The sequence below is a fragment of the Oncorhynchus tshawytscha genome, linkage group LG07 (genome assembly GCF_018296145.1).
Source record: "Oncorhynchus tshawytscha isolate Ot180627B linkage group LG07, Otsh_v2.0, whole genome shotgun sequence".
Classification (NCBI taxonomy): domain Eukaryota; kingdom Metazoa; phylum Chordata; class Actinopteri; order Salmoniformes; family Salmonidae; genus Oncorhynchus; species Oncorhynchus tshawytscha.
In genome coordinates, this window is record NC_056435.1 from 41,706,902 (window position 1) to 41,734,335 (window position 27,434).

At 46.5% G+C, this 27,434-nt stretch overlaps 1 protein-coding gene across 3 annotated transcripts in view; it reads right to left on the reverse strand.

Annotated features, from left to right (window-relative positions):
• The window catches only part of LOC112254520 (calmodulin-binding transcription activator 1), a 138,842-nt gene that overhangs the window by 110,140 nt on the left and 1,268 nt on the right, over positions 1-27,434 (reverse strand). For all 3 annotated transcript variants that reach the window (XM_042324432.1, XM_042324430.1, XM_042324431.1), the window contains exons 2-3: positions 14,328-14,423; positions 10,325-10,428 (exon numbers count right to left, since the gene is read on the reverse strand). In XM_042324432.1, the coding sequence (XP_042180366.1) occupies positions 10,325-10,428; positions 14,328-14,423 (200 nt within the window). The remainder of the gene's footprint in view (positions 1-10,324; positions 10,429-14,327; positions 14,424-27,434) is intronic.

Consider the following 27,434-nt stretch of genomic DNA (forward strand, 5'->3'; position numbering starts at 1 on the left):
TCAATTAGCCTATCAGAAGCTTCTAAAGCCATGACATAATTTTCTGGAATTTTCAAATCTGTTTAAAGGCACAGTCAACTTAGTGTATGTAAACTTCTGACCCACTGGAATTGTGATACAATGAATTATAAGTGAAATAATCTGTCTGTAAACAATTGTTGGAAAAATTACTTGTGTCATGCCAAAACTATAGTTTGTTAACAAGAAATTTGTGGAGTGGTTGAAAAACTAGTTTTAATGACTCCAACCTAAGTGTATGTAAACTTCCGACTTCACCTGTATATACTGAGATCCTGTGACACTTAGATTGCACACAGGTGGACTTCAACAAATTATGTGACTTCTGAAGGTAATTGGTTGCACCAGATCTTATTTAGGGGCTTCATAGCAAAGGGGGTGAATACATATGCACGCACCACTTTTCTGTTTTTATAAAATACATTTTAAAAATGTAAACAAGTTGTTTTTTTTCATTTCACTTCACCAATTTGGACTATTTAATGTATGTCTATGACTGGAACGAATTGCAAAAATCGCTGAAGTTGGAGACTTTTATCTCCCTCACCAACTTCAAACATCTGCTATCTGAGCAGCTAACCGATCGCTGCAGCTGTACATAGTCTATCGGTAAATAGCCCACCCATTTTTACCTACCTACCTCTTTTTACCTACCATTTTTACCTACCTCTTCTACTGTGTTATTGACTTGTTAATTGTTTACTCCATGTGTAACTCTGTGTTGTCTGTTCACACTGCTATGCTTTATCTTGGCCAGGTCGCAGTTGCAAATGAGAACTTGTTCTCAACTAGCCTACCTGGTTAAATAAAGGTGAAATAAATTTAAAAAAAATGAAATCCAAATGAAAATCAATTTAAAATACACGCAACAAAATTGGAAAAACGCCAAGGGGGATGAATACTTTTGCAAGGCACTTCAGGGTACCCCAGACCATTAAAGGGCATACTGCTGTGTTCCGGTGCATTTCAAATAAACATTGGAAGTGATTATTAACATAATCAATAATTGATGATTTGCTAGGAGCTATATGTTGAATCTTCAAAATGGTGGTGTTATAGGAGGTCCCTCAAATTCAATGGGGGAAAAAAACAGGGCAGAGGGGTCAGATAGAAGTCTAGGAAAATAAACAACTTGAAATCTTGGAGAAAAAATCATTAAGGAACAAAAAAGTATATTCTTGAATAGGATTTGTGTACATAATAAAAATAATAGCCCCTTTCATTAGAATGTGTTGTTCTCCATACTTCTTGAAGTCCCAAATCTTGAGTGTTAAGGACAAGTATGACAGGACTGTTATGTAGTCATCTCTAGGTCCAGGAATTTATCCAGGAGTTTTTTCTTTTAAATCACACTGTATGACCCGTCTAGAAAAAATCTAGTCCATCATGGCCCATATAAAACCTTTATCTATTTTTTTACTCTGGGTCCCAGGAAAACAATTTCCCTTGTGTTGCCACCTCTGACATCACCACACAATGTTACAATTGAACATATTCTATTTGTACTATCTCAAAATGTTTACTTACATATCTCAAAGTTGAGATAGTAAGCCTATCGACCTAAAAACAATGTTAGTGGAATGGGCTTCCATAGTTCTATGTGGCTCAGTTACTGCTACAATTTCTGAATGTAACAGGCTGTTACTGCAATTTAACTCAATAAAACAAGTCTTAAATATGAGAATTGTTTTCACACTGCCCTGCTCGGATAGGGGTAACTGTAGGGCGCGTGTCATACACGACCTCTGGAGTTAGTGCTTGATACGTGATCATTTGGCAAGTTTACACAACAGTATTGTCTCTCCAGAACGTCTCTAAAATGTCCCTTTGCTATCGTCAATGTGAAAAAGGTCATAGAGAGTGAGGAGGTAGAGACGGATAGAGAGGAAGACCAAGTGCAAAAGAAAAGAAAAGCTAAAGAGAGAGCGAGAGAGAGATAGAGAGGATCACTAAGATTCCCTCTAAAACGTGGATCCCGCTGCAGGTTGAAATGAAACACACACACACACACATTAGAAAGAGATAGTAATCACTGGGTGTGTCTGACTGGCCTTTTATCAATAAGTCATCACCATGCTGTATAAGCAGCCCCAGCTAGCACATGTGGTTCCTTGGATGTTATGGAAATGTACATTTTTGGTTTCCCATTGGTTCTGGGAATGAAGCCATACGTTTCCTGAACAATAAAACTGAACTTTTTTTTTAAAGTTTTGAGAACGGAAGGTAAACATTTAGCATGTTCTGGGAACACATACAAAGCTGTTCATTTGACTCTATTCAAACAGACCCCATTTCAAAGGAAACAAGCACTCATTTAGATCAGGTAGGGCCAATTAGTGGGTGCGGCCAACACACCTGAACACACATAACAAGATAGAGGATAGAGAAAGTTTTGTTGATGCTGAAAACAGAATGCATATGTTTATAAATAACATTCTTAGAACATTCTATGAAAGTTAGTAAAGTTTTCTTATGGTTTTAATGGAACATTTTAAATAGAACCATGAGGAAACCTGAAGAAACGTTATGCTGAAGTACTGAAATTCCCATAGAAGAACATTGATTCTTAACGTTCTCTGAACGTTCTGAAAACATGACTTCAAATAAAACCATGACGAAAACAGTAGAAAACGTTGAAGTGCTGAAATTCCCATAGAAGAACGTTGTTTCTTAATGTTCTTGGAACAATTTGAGAACATTCCTTTAAATAGAACCATGGGGAAACCTGTAGGAAACATTACACTGAAGTCCTGAAATTCCCACTTCAGAAACATAAGGTTCTCAGAACGTTATGTGCTAGCTCAGTATCTTACACCATTCCAGAACATTGGGGGAAGGTTGAATGCAAAATAATCATAGGACAAACACGCTCCCACACGCTCTAAGAAACATGGTTCTCAGAACGTTACAGTATGTGCTAGCTGGGACATTTAGCACCATGATGATAGTGTAATGGTTCTTCATGGTTCTTCATCTGAACGAGAGGCGGACCAAAGCGCAGCGTGGTTGTTTTGATTCATGTTTTAATAAATCCCTTTACATGAACAAACTAACAAAAACAAGAAATGTGAAAACTCAAAACAGTCCCATCTGGTGCAAAACACAAAGACAGGAACAATCACCCACAAACACACAGTGAAACCCAGGCTACCTAAGTATGATTCTCAATCAGAGACAACTAATGACACCTGCCTCTGATTGAGAACCATACTAGGCCGAAACATAGAAAACCCCAAATCATAGAAAATCAAACATAGACTGCCCACCCAACTCACGCCCTGACCATACTAACACAAAACACAGGAAATAAAGGTCAGAACGTGACAGATAGGCTAACACATTCACACACATGCACGCGCACGTGTACACGCACACACACACACACACACACACAGTACTAGTAGGATTTAGAAGCCAGCTAAATTATCAGCAGAACCTATCTGTGAGATTCCATCCAAATCACATTCAGACAGAACCATTTGGAGGAGAGGTATATAATGCTTTGGTGCATCAGTTATGCCTGATTTATACAATGGGTGGGTCTAATCCTGAAAGCTGATTGGTTAAAAGTGCATTCCAGCGGTGTCTTATCCACAAGTTACCACCAGTTAAATCTATGGTGTTAAAATGCCTATTTACTCTGTTCCATCTGACAGCGCAATCCACTGTTTCATCAGCCCAGCCAAGCATGTTATAAACTTGACCTCCACTATAAAAAGCATTGAGACCTTGTCTCACATTTCTTTTAGACTAACATTTAGTTTTCAACAGTGGAGATTTGTATAAACTAGTGATGCACCGATATGACATTTTTGGCCGATACTGATATCTGATATTTTCCTTGACAAAAGAACACGATACCGATAACCGATATTTAACATTTTAGCGGCCTTTTAAGAATTCTAGTACAGTTAAATAGTTAACACACACACATGGACGCAGCAGTCTAATACACGGCATCTCAGTGCAAGAGGCGTCACTATAGTCCTGGTTTGAATCCAGGCTGTATCACATCTGGCCGTGATTGGGGGTCCCATAGGGCGGTGCACAATTGGCCCAGCGTCATCCGGGTTTGGCCGGGGTAGGCCATCGTTGTAAATAAGAATTTGATCTGAACTGACTTGCCTAGTTAAATAAAGGTTGCACACACACACACACACACACACAGTTATTTTGTTGGCATTTACGTAAGAATAATGAAAATGACTGCAGTTTCTACTGGTCATTGTTTTCAGGCAGGTTATATTGGTGATAGCTAGGTACCAAGTTAAAGCTAGCTACCTCAGAAGTTGCGGTCGAACAAATGATGCTTTATTACCAACGTGGTATTGTAAACACATCGTTCGTGGCCGGTGTTTGCAGAATTTTTTATACAGCTTTGACAGTGCTACTGTATTTTTTTTGACACGCAAAGACCCAAACGGCGTTCCATAGTATGTATGTCTTGAAGCTAATAAAAGTGACACTATTAATGTGTAACTCCGGTAGGGCAACATCTGAAAAATAGCACTCTTGGTAGTTTGTACCAGTCGGTGAAGGCCAACATCACCCACGACAGAGAACGGTTGATTGTCAAGGGCAATGAATTCCATTATCTTGGCGTTAATGGATTTCCCCTTTGAGTTGTCTCGCTGAAATGTTCTTACTCTTCCAAATGACTGCTCGACTTGTTGACTGCTCGATCCACACAGCAGACATTGTGGGCTAGGTTAGGAATGCTGTGTTGCACGTGTAGTGCAACATTTTACGTGGCGTCATTACGTCATGTACCTATGTTATATAGGTATACACGTCAGCGTTGACATCGGTTTTGCACATTGGTGTTAAACTAGACACCGGCATTTTTAGCTAATATCGGGTGATTCTAATATGTTCACCAATATATTGTGTATCCCTAGTATAAACCTTGCTGTTTGTCTCTTCTACATTGGCAACATTGCTTCAATATTCAAATTCAATCTTGAACTGTCCCATAGTAATGAACGTGTAGGGGTCGGGAGTCGGGACGAGAGAGAAAGGCAGGCAGCGTTTTTAATGAAAATATGTCTGAATATGTTGGTAACCCATTGTAGAAAAGTGATAATGCCCTCGAAGCCGGTGTTTGGAAGTGTCACATCTTCTCCTGCTCCTCCTCTCCGGCGTACTGACCACATGTCCTGGGATTCATCATTGCACACACCTGGCACTCATCATCACGCAAACATGTTAATCATTATGATTCACACCTGGACTTCATTACCTTCATCATTTCCTCCCCTTTATATGTCAATCCCTTATGTTTTCTCACCAGTTGGTATTGTTCTTGTTTACCAGCGTGTAGCCTTATGGAATTGTCTCGTTACTGGTTTTGTTGTTTTATTAAACATTTCACCTGCACCTGCTTCCCGACTCACAGTTCTGTTATTACAGGAAGATATATTGGCACGGTTTGCCGGCCTGAGACGAACAATACCCGTGCCAATATATCCTCCAAACACCGGCTTCTCTGGCATTATCACTTAAATGACATACACGATCACAAACACATACATAAACACACATTCGCTCTCCATGTCTCTCTCTCCCTCAAACACAGAAACAGGAGTATGCCTAGAAAGGACAAAGGGGTGACAGAAAGTATTCAGGAAACTTTAGGCCTCTGATGAAACAGATGAGCTTTGAAGGAATCCTCCCAGGGACACCCAACCTTCCCCTGAACTGAGCCTTCACTCCATCATCAAACACACACAGACGGAGAAAGAGACAATGAGAGAGGAGAGGGTCTGTCTTCATGCATACTCTCGACTCTGTGTTTCCTACACAACGATTTCAGCACTGAAAGATCACAAACTGCTCTCAATTCGGAACCACATACACACATGCAGGCACACATACAGACACACACACTTGATTCCAGTGAGTGCTCTGTTCTGTAGGCTGCAGATATGCTGTTTGTCCTTCACTGAGACAGATCGCATGAAAAATGTAATGAATTGCCTCAGAGGAGAAACCACAAGCCAAATAAGCTTTACATCACATAGTAATGAATGTCCTAGATCAGGTATTCCCAAACTGGGGTACTGGGGTACACGCAATTGCGTCGGGGGTACGCCACGTAAAAATGTGTTTCACATCAAAAAATATATAGATCTTTCTTTGACACTTTTCTTCACATTTTCAAACAGTCCATTTAATAAGGCCCGTGTCCATAGAGACACATACCAACTCTACTGGTAGTACTGCTACTACCAGCAATACTACACCTTCAACTGTCGACACAAGTTGCTCTGCTTCCACGAGCACATCCAATGCTAGCATCGGTAATTCTACATTTGTTGTTAGCAGAGCTAGCACAGACACTGACAGTTGTGAATCTGATGCAGCCGAAGAGCTACTGCCCCCTTACCTGGGAAAGCAATGAACAACAGACCGTTCATCTTCGTTGGACCATCGAAGAGGCGTAAATATGATGAGAACTACATTTATTTGGGGTTCACTTATATTGGGAGGAGTGCCTTTCCTCAGCCGCAGTGTGCTATACAGTTGAAGTCCGAAGTTTACATACACCTTAGCCAAATACATTTAAACTCAGTTTTTCACAATTACTGACATTTAAACCTAGTAAAAATGTCCTGTTTTAGGTCAGTTAGGACCACCACTTTATTATAAGAATGTGAAATGTCAGAATAATAGTAGAGAGAATGATTTATTTCAGCTTTTATTTATTTCATCACATTTCCAGTGGGTCAGTGTTGCCTTTCAATTGTTTAACTTGGGTCAACACTTTCAGGTAGCCTACCACAAGCTTCCCACAATACGTTGGGTGAATTTTGGCCCATTCCTCCTGAGAGTGCTGGTGTAACTGAGTCAGGTTTATAGGCATCCTTGCTCACACACGCTTTTTCAGTTCTGCCCATCAATTTTCTATGGGATTGAGGTCAGGGCTTTGTGATGGCCACTCTAATACCTTGACTTTGTTGTCCTTAAGTCATTTTGCCACAACTTTGGAAGTATGCTTGGGGTTATTGTCCATTTGGAAGACCCATTTGCGACCAAGCTTTAACTTCCTGACTGATGTCTTGAAATGTTGCTTCAATATATCCACATAATTTCCCCTCCTTATGATGCCATCTATTTTCTGACGTGCACCAGTCCCTCCTGCAGCAAAGCATCCCCACAATATGATGCTACCACCCCTGTGCTTCATGGTTGGGATGGTGTTCTTCGGCTTGCAAGCCTTTTCCTCCAAACACAAGGATGGTCATTATCAGACCAGAGGACATTTCTCCAAAATTTGTCCCCATGTGCAGTTGCAAACCGTAGTCGGGCTTTTCTTTGGCGGTTTTGTATCAGTGGCTTCTCCCTTGCTGAGCGGTTATGTCATCAGGTTATGTCGATATAAGACTCGTTTTACTGTGGATATAGATCCTTTTGTACCTATTTCCTCCAGCATCTTCACAAGGTCTTTTGCTGTTGTTCTGGGATTGATTTGCACTTTTTGCACCAAAGTACATTCAGCTCTAGGAGACAGAACGCGTCTCCTTCCTGAGTGGTATGATGGCTGCGTGGTCCAATGGTGTTTATACTTGCTTACTATTGTTTGTACAGATGAACGTGGTACCTTCAGGCATTTGGAAATTGTTCCCAAGGATGCACCAGACTCGTAATTGTCTGGAATTTTCCAAGCTGTTTAAAGACACAGTCAACTTAGTGTATGTAAACTTCTGACCCACTGGAATTGTGATACAGTGAATTATAAGTGAAATAATCTGTCTGTAAACAATTGTTGGAGAAATGACTTGTGTCATGCACAAAGTAGATGTCCTAACCGACTTGCCAAAACTATAGTTTGTTAACAAGAACTTTGTGGAGTAGCTGAAAAACAAGTTTTAATGACTCCAACCTAAGTGTATGTAAACTTCTGACTTCTACTGTATGTGCAAAAGTACTATCTCACAACTCGATGAAACCACTCACGCAGACATTTAGAAACAAAACATGGCAAATTGAAAAATAAGCCACAGGAGTTTTTTGATCGAGAATTAATACCATTTTTGAGAAGTAAGACATATAAAAGCAACAGATACCATCAATAAGAATGGACTAGAAGCGTCTTATATGGTGAGCTACCGAGTGGCTAGGACAAGGACTATTGTGGAGGACTTAATTCTTCCTACTGCAGCAGATATGGCTGGGACAATGTTGGAGGAAAAGGACACAAAAAAACTATACAGACAATGCCTTCATCAAACAACACTGTTTCATGACGCATCAGTGACATGGCAGGAGATGTTTTGAAGCAATTACTGCTTCGCATACCAGCTAGTGAATTGTATGTGTTACATTTGGATGAGTCAACATATGTGGCGGGCCTGGCACAGCTCCTGGTATTATGTTTATGGGGGGTCAATTAAAGAAGACATCCTCTTCTGCAAACCACTGGAAACCAGGACAACAGGATAGGATATTTTTAAAGTACTGGACAGCTTTGTGACATCAAATGGACTTTGGTGGTCAAGATGTGTTGATATCTGTACTGATGGCGCAAAAGCTGGGTTGACAGGGAGACATTGTAGAGTGGCAACGTGTGTGCAAGCAGTTGCTCCCGACGCCACTTGGGTAACACTGCAGCATCCAGCAAGAGGCTCTTGCTGCCAAGGGAATGCCTGACAGCTTGAAAAACATGTTGGACACTACAGTGAAAATGGTTAACTTTGTTAAAGCAAGGCCCCTGAACTCTGTGTATTTTCTGCACTATGCAATGATAGGGCCAGCGACCATGTAACGCTTTTACAACATACAGAAGTGTGCTGGTTATCAAGGGGCAAAGTATTGACATGTTTTTTTAAATTGAGAGACGAGCTTAAAGTTTTCTTTAATGACCATAGTTTTCACTTGCCTGACTGCATGATGACGAGTTTCTCACAGGACTGGCCTATCTGGGTGATGTTTTTTCTCGACTGAATGATCTGAATCTAGGATTACAGGGACTCTCCACAACTATAGTCAAAGTGTGGAACAAAATTGAGGCTATGATTAAGAAGTTGGAGCTCTTCTCTGTCTGCATTATAATGGACACACAGGTCTTTCCATCATTGTATGATTTTTTGTGTGCAAATGAACTCAAGCTTACGGACAATGTCAAATGTGATATTGCGAAACACCTGAGTGAGTTAGGTGCTCAATTACGCAGGTACTTTCCCGAAACACATAACACAAACAACTGGATTTGTTATCCCTTTCATGCCCTGCCTTCAGTCCACTTACCGATATCTGAACAAGAGAGCCTCATTGAAATTGCAACAAGCGGTTCTGTGAAAATTTAATTTACTCAGAAGCCAGTGCCAGATTTTTGGATTGGGCTGCGCTCAGAGTATCCTGCTTTGGCAAATCATAATGTTAAGACTCTCTCCGATACAACCCAACTTTTTAAAATGTAACTAGGCAAGTCAGATAAGAACACATTCTTATTTACAATGACAGCCTAACCCGGACGACACTGGGCCAATTGTGCGCCGCCCTATGGGACTCCCAATCAAGGCCAGATGTGATGCAGCCTGGATTCAAACCAGGTACTGCAGTGATGCGTCTCGTACTGAGATGCAGTGTCTTAGACCACTGTACCACTCGAGGCCAAACATTGTAGACTTATATGCATCCTTTCAAGCACATCCTTTCTAGCACACCCTTCTCATTAACCTGTGGTGAGTCATTCACAATTTTCCATGAACAAATAAAGTTTTATACGTAAGATGGCTAAATAAAGAGCAAAATTATTGATTATTATAATATTATTATTTGTGCCCTGGTCCTATATGAGCTCTTTGTCACTTCCCCACGAGCCGGGTTGTGACAAAAACTCACACTCATTCTAATGTTTAATAAATGTATTGTGTAGTGTGTGTGTGTGGCAGGCTTATAATGATGGTAAAAATCAACATTTGAGAGTGTGCTGACCCTGGTGCTAGAGGGGATACAGCCGACCCTGGTGCTAGAGGGGGTACGCAGCTGGAGGTTGAATGTTTGAAGGGGTACAGGACTATAAAAAGTTTGGGAACCACTGTCCTAAATCAATAACACACACGCCTCAATCTCTATCCACAATCAAAACAGCTATAATAGCAAACCACAAGTTGGCCCAGCACAATAGTTTTCTTCAGAACTACCCATGCGGAAACCCATCCACTGTAATAGTAAAGGAAGATGCTGACCTATGGAAGAGGCTAGAGGTCACCACACGAAAACACTGCTACACAGAGGCCCTAATCCATCCATGTCCGTGGACAAGGTGCAACCTATGATTGGGTCCTCCTAAGTGCTCTCTCACCTCATTGGTGTTCCAGCGGTGGCGCTCCTTGGGCAGAGAGGAACATTTGGGCAAACACTCCAACAGCTTCTTAGGTAGGTAGATCTTCAACTGGCCAGGCTCACCTAGAGAGACAGAGAGACAGACAGAGAGACAGACAGACAGACAGACGGGTTATTGACTGAGTTTGAGTGAAGGACCTCTGTTTACCCCAGGAGACGTGAGACTCCTGAACATGCTCATGCACACACGCTGACACAACGTGTGTATGTGTGTGAGAGAGGGGGGGTATAGATAGATAGTGATAGAGACAGTGAGAGTGTGTTCAGGCACGTATGCTCACCCTAATCAATTATGCATTTATTAATAGAAGCCCTGAGAAGACAGAATTTCAAACAGCTGAATGGCGCTGGCTTAGGTAAAGCCTAATTTCTTATTTAGCAGCACTCCGGACTCACTGCTATGAATGCCAATCAGTGTTTAAATCCTCTCCTCCACACACACACACACACACACATATCCCGCCCAGTGTCCCCGATGTTCCGACCACTGATCAGAGGAATTCTCATCAGGGCCCTGCCTTTGAAATGCACTAGAAAACCCACATGAAACCGGCGATCAAACACACCCACCATATGCATGCAAGCACACACACTCATACATCTCATGTGCGTGGTTGTGTGCGTGTGGACCACCTAAGTTTATATCTCCCTTGGGACTTTCCAGAACGATCCTACCACCAACAAATTCCCATGGCAACACACTTCCATCTGAACAGCATCTTTACAGGTACCTATATAAGAATCAAATATGCTACAAATGAACGTCCAGCACTCTGCACATTCCCCATCCATTAGTTGATTAATATTTTACCTTCCAAAACTGTCATTTCCACATGTATTACTGAAAAAACCCAATACCCCTGTGAGGCTGTCAGTTAATTATAAAACTTTCCAGAGTAAAGAACTCTCAAATGCAACTCTTACAGCAGCATTACCACCCTCATCCCTCCCACTGCTGGCTTGTCTCTAAGCAGGGTTGGTCCTGGTCAGTCCCTGGATGGGAGACCAGATGCCGCTGGAAGTGGTGTTAGAGGACCAGTAGGAGGCACTCTTTTCTCTGGTCAAAAAAGTATCCCAGGGCAGTGATTAGGGACATTGCCCTGTGTAGGGTGCTGTCTTTTGGATGGGAAGTACAACAGTGTCCTGACTCTCTGTGGTCACTAAAGATCCCATGGCACTTATTGTAAGAGTAGGGGTGTTAAATAAATACAAATATTTCTCCCAGTACTGAGGAGAAATGTCATATTTCCCCCTTTTCTAAATAAAATGAATGTGAAAGAAAGGCTCATTGCACGGAAACTAGATAGAGGGAGATAGAGGGGAAGGAAGAAGAGAAAGGGGGAGATATAGGGGAGAGAGGGAAGGAGGGAGAGGAGGAGAAGAGTTTGGGGTAGATGTGCGTGCAAAAAGAGGCAGAGAAATGGGGAAGGAAGGAAAAGACAGGGAGAGAGGAGATTAAGAAGAAGGGGGGATGAGGAGAGGGATAGAGGGATGGGTGTGCATGCTAATTCATGATTCTGCTGATAAACCTTTCCTCAAGTCATCCTCAGCTGGGATGCCACAACAGAGAGAATGCTGGGATGTGAGGAATTGTTGGTATGATCGATCAATCAACAAAACAATTCAAGAAAATGAATCACTCATCCTCCATGCCCAAGCCTTCCCCTCTGATTCTCAAACCAACAACCTTAGCCTCCCTTTCTGCTCCTCCCCCTGTCCCTCACCATTCCTCTTTCCTCCCCCGCTCCATCTGTCCCTGACCTCTCTCTCTCTGTCTCTCCTGTCCCTGTCTGTCTCTCTGTCATTGTCTGTCTCTCTGTCTTCTCCTGTCTCTGTCCTATCAGGTGTCTTTGTCCTCTCCTGTCTCTGTCCACTCATGTCCCTGGGTTCTGGTGTGTCTCTGTCTCTCTGTCCTCTCCTGTCTCTGTCTCTCTGGTCTCTTTGTCCTCTCCTGTCTCTGTCTCGCTGTCCTCTCATGTCCCTGGGCTCTGGGGTGTCTATGTCTCTGTCTCTCTGTCTCTCTGTCCTCTCCTGTCATTGTCTCTCTGACCTCTCCTGTCTCTCTGTCCTCTCCTGTCCCTGTCTCTCTGTCCTCTCCTGTCTCTGTCCTCTCTGGTCTCTGTTGCTCTGTCCTGTCGCTCTGTCTTCTCCTGTCTCTGTCTCTCTGTCCTCTCCTGTCATTGTTTCTCTGTCCTCTCCTATCATTGTCTCGCTGTCCTCTCCTGTCACTCTCTCCTCTCCTGTCTCTGTCGCTCTGTCCTCTCTTGTCTCTGTCGCTCTGTCCTCTCCTGTCTCTGTCGCTCTGTCCTCTCCTGTTATTGCCACCCTGTCTTCTCCTGTTATTGTCACTCTGTCCTCTCCTGTCTCTGTCGCTCTGTCCTCTCCTGTCTCTGTCGCTCTGTCCTCTCCTGTCTCTGTCGCTCTGTCCTCTCCTGTCTCTGTCGCTCTGTCCTCTCCTGTCTCTGTCGCTCTGTCCTCTCCTGTCTCTGTCGCTCTGTCCTCTCCTGTTATTGTCACCCTGTCCTCTCCTGTTATTGTCACTCTGTCCTCTCCTGTCTCTGTCGCTCTGTCCTCTCCTGTCTCTGTCACTCTCTCCTCTCCTGTCTCTGTCACTCTCTCCTCTCCTGTCTCTGTTGCTCTGTCCTCTCCTGTTATTGTCACCCTGTCCTCTCCTGTTATTGTCACTCTGTCCTCTCCTGTTATTGTCACTCTGTCCTCTCCTGTCTCTGTCGCTCTGTCCTCTCCTGTCTCTGTTGCTCTGTCCCTCCTGTCTCTGTCGCTCTGTCCTGTCTCTCCTGTCTCTGTCGCTCTGTCCTCTCCTGTCTCTGTCGCTCTGTCCTGTCCTGTCTCTGTCGCTCTGTCCTCTCCTGTCTCTGTCGCTCTGTCCTCTCCTGTCTCTGTCCTCTCCTGTCTCTGTCCTCTCCTGTCCCTGTTGTATCTCAGGACAGATCAGGAGAGCAGACAAGGAGAGTACAAACACACAGTACAAATCAATAACCTCCCCACAGAAAAAAGGTTTCTGGGCCTCCTCTCAAACACACACTAGGATGGCTGTCCTGTTCGAGGATCAATAACCAATCAAAGCACTCATCACCTTTATAGCTCCCCTTAACACTACAGATATTCCCGGCCCTCACCCCGTGTGTGTACACACACACACACACACTCAACCACTCTCTCTCTCTCTCTCTCTCTCTCTCTCTCTCTCTCTCTCACACACAAACATGCAGACACACAAATAGACATACACTCACACACCAAACTAGAACAAGAACTAGAAACACACAAAACCCCCTTTGATCGCCCTGTCTCTCTCTCATACATCTCAGTTAAAGCCAGCTCTTTCTTAACCAGCCACGGTCTGTTTCTCCCAGCACCAGTAACACTGATCCATGCCGTATGGATAGATAGTGCTCTGTGCATTGATTAGGCATGACAATGAGCTTCTGCTCCTAAAATAAGCTCTGTGTGTGTGTGAGTGCGCACACACACACTGCTCTGCGTCGGCACGCATGAATAAACATGATCTGTAACAGAGCTGAATGAGAATGAGACTCACTTTAGAGTGTGTGTGTGTGCTTGTTAATGTGCGTGTGTGTGAGTGTTTGCATGTGTGTATTATCTGTTACAGAGTAATCTCAGTTAACCCAGAACTAAAATCTCTGATAATTTGGTCAGATGCTTGATTAGGATCTGGGAGTGATGAAAACCCAAGACCCAGAACTAATGCTGCTTGTTATCTCATGCATCCCATAGGATAGTGACAGATTCTACAGTACCAGTTACGTTTATGTACAGTATATCTGCCCACAAGAGGTTCGTAATAGAGCTGATGAGAATAAGGCCTCGGCTTCCAGCTTGTTTAGCCAGAAGGCTTTTCAACACACAGTCACCCTGTCCTACAAAAAGCAGCACACGTCTGTTGGGTCCTGTGATGCGATGTTTGAGTGTGTTTGCCTTACCGTTGGTGTCAGTGTCATCACTCTTGGGAGGGGCATGTCCTGTGTATCCCACGGCAATTCTAATCATCCGCTCTGGATTCCTTATCCTTTTCAACCCTACAGAGAGAGAGGGAGAGAGAGAAAGAGAGAGAGGGAGGGAGAGAGAGAGAGAGATGGGATAGAGAGTAGAGAGGAGAAGAAAGAATAAGAAATTGGGCAGAATATTCCTATTATTACAAACTCCATCCATACTAGAGGCGTGACCATTGGCTTCAACAACTTCTACTTCTGCTTTGTTTTCATCTCTTAATTTCCCTGTTTCCCTGGTCACTGTTGCTATGATACAGACTTACTACAGTAAGAAGTGGTCATATTATGGTCGAGTCAGTGACATCCATTCTTCCATTCAAACAGTAAGAGCAGCCATCTTCTAATCTATAGCTTGATCTACACTGAGTGTACAAAACATTAGGAATCTGCTCTTTCCATGACATAGACTGACCAGGTGAATCAAGGTGAAAGCTATAATCCCTTATTGATGTCACCTGTTAAATCCATTTCAATCAGTGTAGATGAAGGGGACAATTGAAACATGGATTGTGTATGTGTGCCATTCAGAGGGTGAATGGGCAATACAAAAGATTGAAGTGCCTTTGAACTGGGTATGGTAGTAGGTGCCAGGCGCACCGGTTTGAGTGTGTCAAGAACTGCAATGCTGCTGGGTTTTTCACACTCAACAGTTTCCCATGTGTATCAAGAATGGTCCATCACCCAAAGGACATCCAGCCAACTTGACACAGCTGTAGGAAGCATTGGAGTCAACTTGGGCCAGCATCTCTGTGGAACACCTCGTACTCCATGCCTGACAAATTGAGGCTATTCTGAGGGTTAAAGGGGAGGTGCAACTCAATATTAGGAACGTTTTCCCAATGTTTTGTACACCCAGTGTATACTGCAGTAGCATCCTCGCTTTACATAAGTCAGATAGTAGAGCTACAAGACATCGCTAGTGGCTGTCAGGCATCCAAGCCTGCCTGTGTGTGTGTGTGTGTGTGTGTGTGTGTGTGTGTAGCGGTGCGGTGGTACTCCATGTTTATGTGCCTGTGGGCTCCTCCTCTCTGATCTGCTGGAGTTTCTCTACGCAACGGGACTCTCAACCCACGGCCTCCATAAAGCCTGAAGCTATGTATGCTACGTATGTTTGTGAGTGTGTCTGTCTGCATTTATGTTTGTCCCCTTCTATGTGTGTGTGTTGTGTCTGTGTGTTTGTCTGTCTGCCTGTCCTACAATTAGGCTTCTAATTGATGTATCCTGAATAAGTACACAAAAGGTAGAAATATGTAATGTCCTTCTTTTGTCTATTATTGGGTGTTATTCTACAGACTGGTTATTATTGTAGTGAGCTCTGTCCCTAAATAAGACCACATTTGGTTGGTCCAGACCAGGCCAAATCTGAAACAATCATAGAGTTTGGACATCACAGTACAGCACAGTAGAGCAAAGTGCAGTAGAGTACACTAAAGTAGATATGTTCAGTTAACCACTTAAGAATTCAGAAACAAACACTAACTAATTGGTAGGTCTACCACTATTTGTTACTTCTGTGAACTTTTATAAATTTTTCCTCCTCATGAGTGAGAGGAATTAGAAAATATCTTAAAGATATGTGGGTTTTTGGTAACAGAATCACAAGACAACATATCTTAAACTTACAGCAGGCAAATTATTTCTCCAAAACGAAATATAAGTGTTGATATTAGTTGTCAGGGGTCTTTACTTCAACATTGTGTTTTTATGTATTTCTAATACATTCGATATATATACAAAAGTATGTAGATATCCCTTCAAATCAAATAATCAAATTGTATTTGCCATATGCGCCAAATATAACCTTACCGTGAAATGCTTACCTACAAGGCCTTAACCAACAATGCAGTTCAAGAAATAGAGTTAAGAAAATATTTACTAAATAAACTAAAGTAAAAAATAAACTAAAAAGTAGCAAAATAAAATAACAATAACAAGGCTATATACAGGGGGTACAGTTACCAGGTAAATATGTGTGGGGGTACAGGTTAGTCCAGATCAATCAATGTCAGTGAAAACACTTTCCAGTTGGTCCGTGCATGCTCTGAGTACTTCTCCTGGTAATCCGTCTGCCGGGCCTTTTGAATGAATTCTTTTTTATAAGCGTCCGGATTAGTCTCCTGCTCCTTGAATGCGGCAGCTCTAGCCTTTAGCTCGGTGTGGTTGTTGCCTGTAATCCATGGATTCTGGTTGGGTCACTGTGGGGACAACGTCGTTGATGCACTTATTGACGAAGCCGGTGACGGAGGTGATATACAGAGTATCATGAGGTACTCTGCCTCATGCGAGCAATAAGAGACTTCTTTAATATTAGACATCGCGCACCAGCTGTTATTGACAAATAGACATACACCACCACCCCTCGTCTTACCAGATGTAGTTGTTCTGTCCTGCCGATGCACGGAAAACCCAGCTAAGTGTATATTATCCGTGTCGTCGTTCAGTCACGACTTGGTGAAACATAGGATGCTACAGTTTTTAATGGCCCGTTGGTAGGATAGTCTCAAACGGAGATCATCCAGTTTAATCTCCAGTGATTGCACGTTGGCCATTAGAACGGATGGTAGAGGAGGGTTATCCACTTGCCGACAAATTCTCGCAAAGCACCCAGATCTCCTCCTCTGTATTTGCATATTTTTTTCACTCGAATGGCGGGGATTTGGGCCTGGATGAATCCCAGAACATATTCCAGTCTGTGCTAGCAAAACAGTCCTGTAGCGTAGCATCCACATCATCTGACCACGTCCGTATTGAGCGAGGCACTGGTACTTCCTGCTTTAGTTTTTGCTTGTAAGCAGGAATCAGGAGAATACAGTATAATTATGGTCAGATTTGCCAAATGGAGGTGGAGGGAGAGCTTTGTATGTGTCTCTGTGTGTGGAGTAAAGGTGGTCTAGAGTTCTTTTTCCTTTGGTTGCACGTGACATGCTGGTAAAAATGAGGTAAAACAGATTTAAGTTTGCCTGCATTAAAGTCTCCGATTACTAGGAGCACCACTTCTGGATGAGCATTTTCTCGTTTGCTTATGGCCTTATAGAGCTTGTTGAGTGCTGTTTTAGTGCCAGCATCGGTTTTGGGTGGTAAATAGACGGCTACGAAAAATATAGATGAAAACTCTCTTGGTAGATAGCGTGGTATACAGCGTATCATGAGGTACTCTGCCTCATGCAAGCATTAAGTTGAGACTTCCTTAATATTAAGACATCGCGCACCAGCTGTTATTGACAAATAGACACACACCACCACCCCTTGTCTTACCAGATGTAGTTGTTCTGTCCTGCCAATGCACAGAAAACCCAGCTAAGTGTATATTATCCGTGCCGTCATTCAGCCACGACTAAGTGAAACATAGGATGCTACAGTTTTTAATATCCCGTTGGTAGGATAGTCTCGAACGGAGATCATCCAGTTTATTCTCCAGTGATTGCATGTTGGCCATTAGAACGGATGGTAGAGGCGGGTTACCCACTTGCCGACGAATTCTCACAAGGCACCCTGATCTCCGCCCCCTGTATTTGCTTATTTTTTCCATGCGAATGAAGGGGATTTGGGCCTGGTCTCGGAGATGCAGTATATCCTTTGCGCCAGACTCATTAAAGGACAAATCTTTGTCCAGTTCGAGGTGAGTAATCGCTGTTCTGATATACAGAAGCTCTTTTCGGTCATAAGAGACGGTAGCAGCAACATTATGTTCAAAATAAGTCACAAACAATGTGAAAAACACACAAAATAGCACAGTTGGTTAGGAGCCATCCCCTGGCACCATTATGAAGTTCAAATTAGTGGATTCTTCTATTTCAGCCACAGCTGTTGCTGACAGGCATATAAAATCAAGCACATAGCCATGCAATCTCCATAGACAAACACTGGCAATAGAATGGCCTTACTCAGTGAATTTCAATGTGGCACCGCCAGAGGATGCCACCTTTCCAACAAGTCAGTTCGTCAAATTTATGCCCTGCTAGAGCTGCCCCGGTCAACTGTACGTGCTGTTATTGTGAAGTGGAAACGTTCAGGAGCAACAACATCTCAGCCGCAAAGTGGTAGGCCACAGAAGCCCACAGAATGGGACCACCAAGTGCTGAAGACCATAACGCATAAACATTGTCTGTCCTCGGTTGCAACACTCACTACTTAGTTCTAAACTGCCTCTGGAAGCAACATCAGCCCAAGAACTGTTCGTCGGCAGCTTCATGAAATGGGTTTCCATGGCCAAGCAGCCGCACACAAACCAAAGTTTACCATTCACAATGCCAAGCATCGGCTGGAGTGGTGTAAAGCTTGCCGCCATTGGACTCTAATGCAGTGGAAATGCGTTCTCTGGAGTGATGAATCACGTTTCCCCATCTTGCAGTCCGACGAACTAATCTGGGTTTGGCGGATGACAGGAGAACGCTACCTGCCCGAATGCATAGTGCCAACTGTAAAGTTTGGCGGTGGAGGAATAATGGTCTGAGTGTCACGTTCTGACCTTAGTTCTTGTATTATGTCTTTGTTTTAGTATGGTCAGGGCATGAGTTGGGTGGGTTGTCTATGTTAGTTTTTTCTATGTTTTAGGATTTCTGTGTTTGGCCTGGTATGGTTCTCAATCAGAGGCAGCTGTTTATCGTTGTCCCTGATTGAGAACCATATTTAGGTAGCCTGGTTTCACTTTTGAGTTGTGGGTGATTATTTTCCGTGTTATTGTTTGATACCACATGGGACCGTTTCGTTTGTTTCACTTTGTTATTTTGTATTTGTGTAGTGTTCAGTTTGTCTTATTAAAATGGACACATACGACGCTGCAAATTGGTCCGACCTCTCTTATTCCTCATCAGAGGAAGACGGCGAACGTTACAGAATCACCCACCACCAAATGACCAAGCAGCGTGGTAACGGGCAGCAGCAGCGATCTCAGGACTCCTGGACATGGGAGGAGATCCTGGATGGAAAGGGACCCTGGGCACAGGCTGGGGAATATCGCCGCCCCAAGGCTGAGCTGGAGGCAGCGAAAGCCGAGAGACGGTGGTATGAGGAGGCAGCACGGCAGCGTGGCTGGAAGCTCGAGAGGCAGCCCCAAAAATGTATTGGGGGGTGGCACACGGGGAGTGTGGCGAAGTCAGGTAGGAGACCTGTGCCAACTCCCCGTGCTTACTGTGGAGAGCGAGGGACCGGGCAGGCACCGTGTTATGCCGTGAGGCGCACGGTGTCCCCGGTGCGCAGGCATAGCCCGGTGCGATACATAGCAGCGCCTCGTATCGGCCGGGCTAGAGTGGGCATCGAGCCAGGTGCCATGAAGCCGGCTCAGCGCATCTGGTCTCCAATGCATCTCCTCGGCCCGGGGTACATGGCACCAGCCCTACGCATGGTGTCCCCGGTTTGCCAGCACAGCCCAGTGCGCGCTATTCCACCTCGCTGCACTGTCCTGGCTACTGGGAGCATTCAACCAGGTAAGGTTGGGCAGGCTCGGTGCTCGAGAGCTCCAGTGCGCCCTCATGGTCCGGTCTATCCGGTGTCACCTCCACGCACCAGCCCTCTAGTGGCAGCCCCCTTCACCAGGCTGTCTCTCCGTCTCCTTCCTACAGGTGCTCCCGCCTGCTCAGCACTGCCAGAGTCTTCCTCCTGCCCAGCGCTGCCAGAGTCTTCCGTCTGTCCTGAGCTGCCAGAGTCTCCCGTCTGCTCAGCGCTGCCAGAGTCTCCCGTCTTTTCCTGAGCTGCCAGAGTCTCCCGTCTCTCCTGAGCTGCCAGAGTCTCCCGTCTGTCCTGAGCTGCCAGAGCCGTCAGTCAGCCAGGAGCTGCCAGAGCTGTAAGTCAGCCACTCCCGCCTGTCCGGTGCTGCCGGAACCTCCCGTCCATTCGGGACCCGTGGATTGGGTCCGAGGTCGGCGGCGAGGGTCACCGCGTTAAAGAGGCCACGGAGGCGGGTAAAGAGGCGGAGAAGGACTATGGTGGACTGGGGTCCGCGTCCCGCGTCCCGCGCCAGAGCCACCACCACGGACAGACACCCACCCAGACCCTCCCTTATAGGTTCAGGTTTTGCGGCCGGAGTCCGCACCTTTGGGGGGGGGGGGTAGTGTCACATTCTGACCTTAGTTCTTTTATTATGTCTTTGTTTTAGTATGGTCAGGGCGTGAGTTGGGTGGGTTGTCTATGTTAGTTTTTTCTATGTTTTAGGATTTCTGTGTTTGGCCTGGTATGGTTCTCAATCAGAGGCAGCTGTTTATCGTTGTCCCTGATTGAGAACCATATTTAGGTAGCCTGGTTTCACTTTTGAGTTGTGGGTGATTATTTTCCGTGTTATTGTTTGTTACCACATGGGACCGTTTCGTTTGTTTCACTTTGTTATTTTGTATTTGTGTAGTGTTCAGTTTGTCTTATTAAAATGGACACATACGACGCTGCAAATTGGTCCGACCTCTCTTATTCCTCATCAGAGGAAGACGACGAACGTTACAGAATCACCCACCACCAAAGGACCAAGCAGCGTGGTAACGGGCAGCAGCAGCGATCTCAGGACTCCTGGACATGGGAGGAGATCCTGGATGGAAAGGGACCCTGGGCACAGGCTGGGGAATATCGCCGCCCCAAGGCTGAGCTGGAGGCAGCGAAAGCCGAGAGACGGTGGTATGAGGAGGCAGCACGGCAGCGTGGCTGGAAGCTCGAGAGGCAGCCCCAAAAATGTATTGGGGGGTGGCACACGGGGAGTGTGGCGAAGTCAGGTAGGAGACCTGTGCCAACTCCCCGTGCTTACTGTGGAGAGCGAGGGACCGGGCAGGCACCGTGTTATGCCGTGAGGCGCACGGTGTCCCCGGTGCGCAGGCATAGCCCGGTGCGATACATAGCAGCGCCTCGTATCGGCCGGGCTAGAGTGGGCATCGAGCCAGGTGCCATGAAGCCGGCTCAGCGCATCTGGTCTCCAATGCATCTCCTCGGCCCGGGGTACATGGCACCAGCCCTACGCATGGTGTCCCCGGTTTGCCAGCACAGCCCAGTGCGGGCTATTCCACCTCGCTGCACTGTCCTGGCTACTGGGAGCATTCAACCAGGTAAGGTTGGGCAGGCTCGGTGCTCGAGAGCTCCAGTGCACCCTCATGGTCCGGTCTATCCGGTGTCACCTCCACGCACCAGCCCTCTAGTGGCAGCCCCCTTCACCAGGCTGTCTCTCCGTCTCCTTCCTACAGGTGCTCCCACCTGCTCAGCACTGCCAGAGTCTTCCTCCTGCCCAGCGCTGCAGAGTCTGAGCCCAGAGTCTGTCCTGAGCTGCCAGAGTCTCCCTCCCTGTCTGTCCTGAGCTGCCAGAGCCGTCAGTCAGCCAGGAGCTGCCAGAGCTGTAAGTCAGCCAGGAGCTGCCAGAGCCGTCCGTCAGCCAGGAACTGCGGGAATCACCCTTCACTCCTGAGCTGCCGGAGTCTCCCGCCTGTCCGGTGCTGCCGGAACCTCCCGTCCATTCGGGACCCGTGGATTGGGTCCGAGGTCGGCGGCGAGGGTCACCGCGTTAAAGAGGCCACGGAGGCGGGTAAAGAGGCGGAGAAGGACTATGGTGGACTGGGGTCCGCGTCCCGCGTCCCGCGCCAGAGCCACCACCACGGACAGACACCCACCCAGACCCTCCCTTATAGGTTCAGGTTTTGCGGCCGGAGTCCGCACCTTTGGGGGGGGGGGGTAGTGTCACATTCTGACCTTAGTTCTTTTATTATGTCTTTGTTTTAGTATGGTCAGGGCGTGAGTTGGGTGGGTTGTCTATGTTAGTTTTTTCTATGTTTTAGGATTTCTGTGTTTGGCCTGGTATGGTTCTCATTCAGAGGCAGCTGTTTATCATTGTCCCTGATTGAGAACCATATTTAGGTAGCCTGGTTTCACTTTTGAGTTGTGGGTGATTATTTTCCGTGTTATTGTTTGTTACCACATGGGACCGTTTCGTTTGTTTCACTTTGTTATTTTGTATTTGTGTAGTGTTCAGTTTGTCTTATTAAAATGGACACATACGACGCTGCAAATTGGTCCGACCTCTCTTATTCCTCATCAGAGGAAGACGACGAACGTTACAGAATCACCCACCACCAAAGGACCAAGCAGCGTGGTAACGGGCAGCAGCAGCGATCTCAGGACTCCTGGACATGGGAGGAGATCCTGGATGGAAAGGGACCCTGGGCACAGGCTGGGGAATATCGCCGCCCCAAGGCTGAGCTGGAGGCAGCGAAAGCCGAGAGACGGTGGTATGAGGAGGCAGCACGGCAGCGCGGCTGGAAGCTCGAGAGGCACCCCCAAAAATGTATTGGGGGGTGGCACACGGGGAGTGTGGCAAAGTCAGGTAGGAGACCTGCGCCAACTCCCCGTGCTTACTGTGGAGAGAGAGGGACTGGGCAGGCACCGTGTTATGCCGTGAGGCGCACGGTGTCCCCGGTGCACTGGCATAGCCCGGTGCGATACATAGCAGCGCCTCGTATCGGCCGGGCTAGAGTGGGCATCGAGCCAGGTGCCATGAAGCCGGCTCAGCGCATCTGGTCTCCAATGCATCTCCTCGGGCCGGGGTACATGGCACCAGCCCTACGCATGGTGTCCCCGGTTTGCCAGCACAGCCCAGTGCGGGCTATTCCACCTCGCTGCACTGTCCTGGCTACTGGGAGCATTCAACCAGGTAAGGTTGGGCAGGCTCGGTGCTCGAGAGCTCCAGTGCGCCCTCATGGTCCGGTCTATCCGGTGTCACCTCCACGCACCAGCCCTCTAGTGGCAGCCCCCTTCACCAGGCTGTCTCTCCGTCTCCTTCCTACAGGTGCTCCCGCCTGCTCAGCACTGCCAGAGTCTTCCTCCTGCCCAGCGCTGCCAGAGTCTCCCGTCTGTCCTGAGCTGCCAGAGTCTCCCGTCTGCTCAGCGCTGCCAGAGTCTCCCGTCTTTTCCTGAGCCAGATTCTCCCGTCTCTCCTGAGCTGCCAGAGTCTCCCGTCTGTCCTGAGCTGCCAGAGCCGTCAGTCAGCCAGGAGCTGCCAGAGCTGTAAGTCAGCCAGGAGCTGCCAGAGCCGTCCGTCAGCCAGGAACTGCGGGAATCACCCTTCACTCCTGAGCTGCCGGAGTCTCCCGCCTGTCCGGTGCTGCCGGAACCTCCCGTCCATTCGGGACCCGTGGATTGGGTCCGAGGTCGGCGGCGAGGGTCACCGCGTTAAAGAGGCCACGGAGGCGGGTAAAGAGGCGGAGAAGGACTATGGTGGACTGGGGTCCGCGTCCCGCGCCCCGCGCCAGAGCCACCACCACGGACAGACACCCACCCAGACCCTCCCTTATAGGTTCAGGTTTTGCGGCCGGAGTCCGCACCTTTGGGGGGGGGTAGTGTCACATTCTGACCTAAGTTCTTTTATTATGTCTTTGTTTTAGAATGGTCAGGGCGTGAGTTGGGTGGGTTGTCTATGTTAGTTTTTTCTATGTTTTAGGATTTCAGTGTTTGGCCTGGTATGGTTCTCAATCAGAGGCAGCTGTTTATCGTTGTCCCTGATTGAGAACCATATTTAGGTAGCCTGGTTTCACTTTTGAGTTGTGGGTGATTATTTTCCGTGTTATTGTTTGTTACCACATGGGACCGTTTCGTTTGTTTCACTTTGTTATTTTGTATTTGTGTAGTGTTCAGTTTTCTTATTAAAATGGACATATACGACTGCAAATTGGTCCGACCTCTCTTATTCCTCATCAGAGGAAGACGGCGAACGTTACAGAATCACCCACCACCAAATGACCAAGCAGCGTGGTAACGGGCAGCAGCAGCGATCTCAGGACTCCTGGACATGGGAGGAGATCCTGGATGGAAAGGGACCCTGGGCACAGGCTGGGGAATATCGCCGCCCCAAGGCTGAGCTGGAGGCAGCGAAAGCCGAGAGACGGTGGTATGAGGAGGCAGCACGGCAGCGTGGCTGGAAGCTCGAGAGGCAGCCCCAAAAATGTATTGGGGGTGGCACACGGGGAGTGTGGCAAAGTCAGGTAGGAGACCTGTGCCAACTCCCGTGCTTACTGTGGAGAGAGAGGGACCGGGCAGGCACCGTGTTATGCCGTGAGGCGCACGGTGTCCCCGGTGCGCAGGCATAGCCCGGTGCGATACATAGCAGCGCCTCGTATCGGCCGGGCTAGAGTGGGCATCGAGCCAGGTGCCATGAAGCCGGCTCAGCGCATCTGGTCTCCAATGCATCTCCTCGGCCCAGGGTACATGGCACCAGCCCTACGCATGGTGTCCCCGGTTTGCCAGCACAGCCCAGTGCGGGCTATTCCACCTCGCTGCACTGTCCTGGCTACTGGGAGCATTCAACCAGGTAAGGTTGGGCAGGCTCGGTGCTCGAGAGCTCCAGTGCGCCCTCATGGTCCGGTCTATCCGGTGTCACCTCCACGCACCAGCCCTCTAGTGGCAGCCCCCTTCACCAGGCTGTCTCTCCGTCTCCTTCCTACAGGTGCTCCCGCCTGCTCAGCACTGCCAGAGTCTTCCTCCTGCCCAGCGCTGCAGAGTCTCCCGTCTGTCCTGAGCTGCCAGAGTCTCCCGTCTGCTCAGCGCTGCCAGAGTCTCCCGTCTTTTCCTGAGCTGCCAGAGTCTCCAGTCTGTCCTGAGCTGCCAGAGTCTCCCGTCTTTTCCTGAGCTGCCAGAGTCTCCCGTCTGTCCTGAGCTGCCAGAGTCTCCCGTCTGTCCTGAGCTGCCAGAGTCGCCCGTCTGTCCTGAGCTGCCAGAGTCGCCCGTCTGTCCTGAGCTGCCAGAGCCGTCAGTCAGCCAGGAGCTGCCAGAGGTGTAAGTCAGCCAGGAGCTGCCAGAGCCGTCCGTCAGCCAGGAACTGCGGGAATCGCCCTTCACTCCTGAGCTTCCGGAGTCTCCCGCCTGTCCGGTGCTGCCGGAATCTCCTGTCCGTCCGGTGCTGCCGGAACCTCCCGTCCATTCGGGACCCGTGGATTGGGTCCGAGGTCGGCGGCGAGGGTCACCGCGTTAAAGAGGCCACGGAGGCGGGTAAAGAGGCGGAGAAGGACTATGGTGGAGTGGGGTCCGCGTCCCGCGCCAGAGCCACCACCACGGACAGACACCCACCCAGACCCTCCCCTATAGGTTTAGGTTTTGCGGCCGGAATCCGCACCTTTGGGGGGGGGGCGGACCATTTTGTTTGTTTCACTTTGTTATTTTGTATCTGTGTAGTGTTCAGTTTGTCTTATTAAAATGGACACATACCACGCTGCAAATTGGTCCGACCTCTCTTACTCCTCATCAGAGGAAGACAATGAACGTTACACTGGGGCTGTTTTTCACTAGGGCCCTTAGTTCTAGTGAAGGGAAATCTTAACGCTACAGCATACAATGACATTCTAAACAATTCTGTGCTTCCAATTTTGTGGCAACAGTTTGGAAAAGCCCTTTCCTGTTTCAGCATGACAATGCCTCCATGCAAAAAGCAAGGTCCATTCACAAATGATTTGTCAAGAGTGGTGTGGAAGAACTTGACTGGCCTGCACAGAGCCCTGACCTCAACCCCATCAAACACCTTTGCAATGAATTGGAGCCAGGCCTAATTGCATCAGTTTCCGACCTCACTAATGCTCTTGTGGCTGAATGGAATCAAGTCTCCGCAGCAATGTTCCAACATCTAGTGGAAAGCCTTCCCAGAAGAGTGGAGGCTGTTATAGCAGCAAAGGGGGCACCAACTCCAATTGAATGCCCATGATTTTGGAATGAGATGTTCGACGAGCAGATGTACAAATACTTTTGGTCATGTAGTGAACCAAAAGTGACTTTTTCTGGTACATGTTGTTTTAATTTTTTTTCTTTGTATTATCTTTTACCAGATCTAATGTGTTATATTCTCCTACATAAATTTAACATTTCTACAAACTTCAAAGTGTCTCCTTTCAAATGGTATCAAGAATATGCATATCCTTGCTTCAGGTCCTGAGCTACAGGCAGTTAGATTTGGGTATGTCATTTTAGGCAAAAATTGGTAAAGAAGGGTCAGCTCCTTAAGAGTCTAAGACCCCTTTTCCATCTGTTTGACCAGAAATCAAAGCCTTTGCTTAGTCCTAATCATTAGAATGGAAAATGGTTGAAAAATGTTATATGCCTTAATTTCTCAAAAAACATAGACTCTTAGCTTTGATTTGACACCCAATTTGACATGCTCCTATAAACTTCACATGTTGGTGCTGATGGGTCCTTTTACATGGAAGTGCCAGTAAGCAATATCACATCATCATATAAAGCAAGGCGTCTTATCAACATCAGCTAAATTTAAATCAGCCAAAAATGGCATCGTCTCTTCCTAATGCAATGTGGACATTCCTCAATGGTAGGCTAAAATTGTGAATTTAGAATTTTGTCATTTGTTATAGAACCCTGTTATAATGTATGATGATGTCATATTATTGAGTCTGTCTTTAAATTCACTATAATTTCTTGAATAACATCAATGTAAAGGATATGACATGTTCAAACATGCAAATGATTTTGTTCTCTAATTTATATGGACTTGGATCTATTCCTACAGGCATCAGTAATGAGGCAGAGTTGAGTGGTACTGAAGATCACAGCTTACAGTGTAGGGTGAGAGACAGATACTATGACCAACAAAAGACACTGAGTATACCAAACATTAGGAACACCTTCCTAATATTGAGTTGCACCCCCCCCATTTGCCCCCATTCTTAATACACACAGGAAACTGTTGAGTGTGAAAATCCCCAACAGCATTGCAGTTTTTGACACAAACAAGTGCACCTGGCACCTACTACCATACCCCGTTCATAGGCACTTCCATTTTATGTCTTGCAAATATACACAATCCATGTCTCAATTGTCTAAAGGGTTAAATATCCTTATTTAACCTGTCTTCTCCCCCTCATCTACAGTGATTAATGTGGATTTAACAAGTGACATCAATAAGGGATCAGAGCTTTCATCTGGATTTACCTGGTCAGTCTATTTCATGGAAAGAGCAGGTGTTCCTTATGTTTTGTACACTCAGTGTAATATCCCCAGGATATACAATGATGCTGAAGCTAGATCAAAAATTGCTTTATTGGCACACATTGCTCCCACCCACACACAAGTATGCAAGTA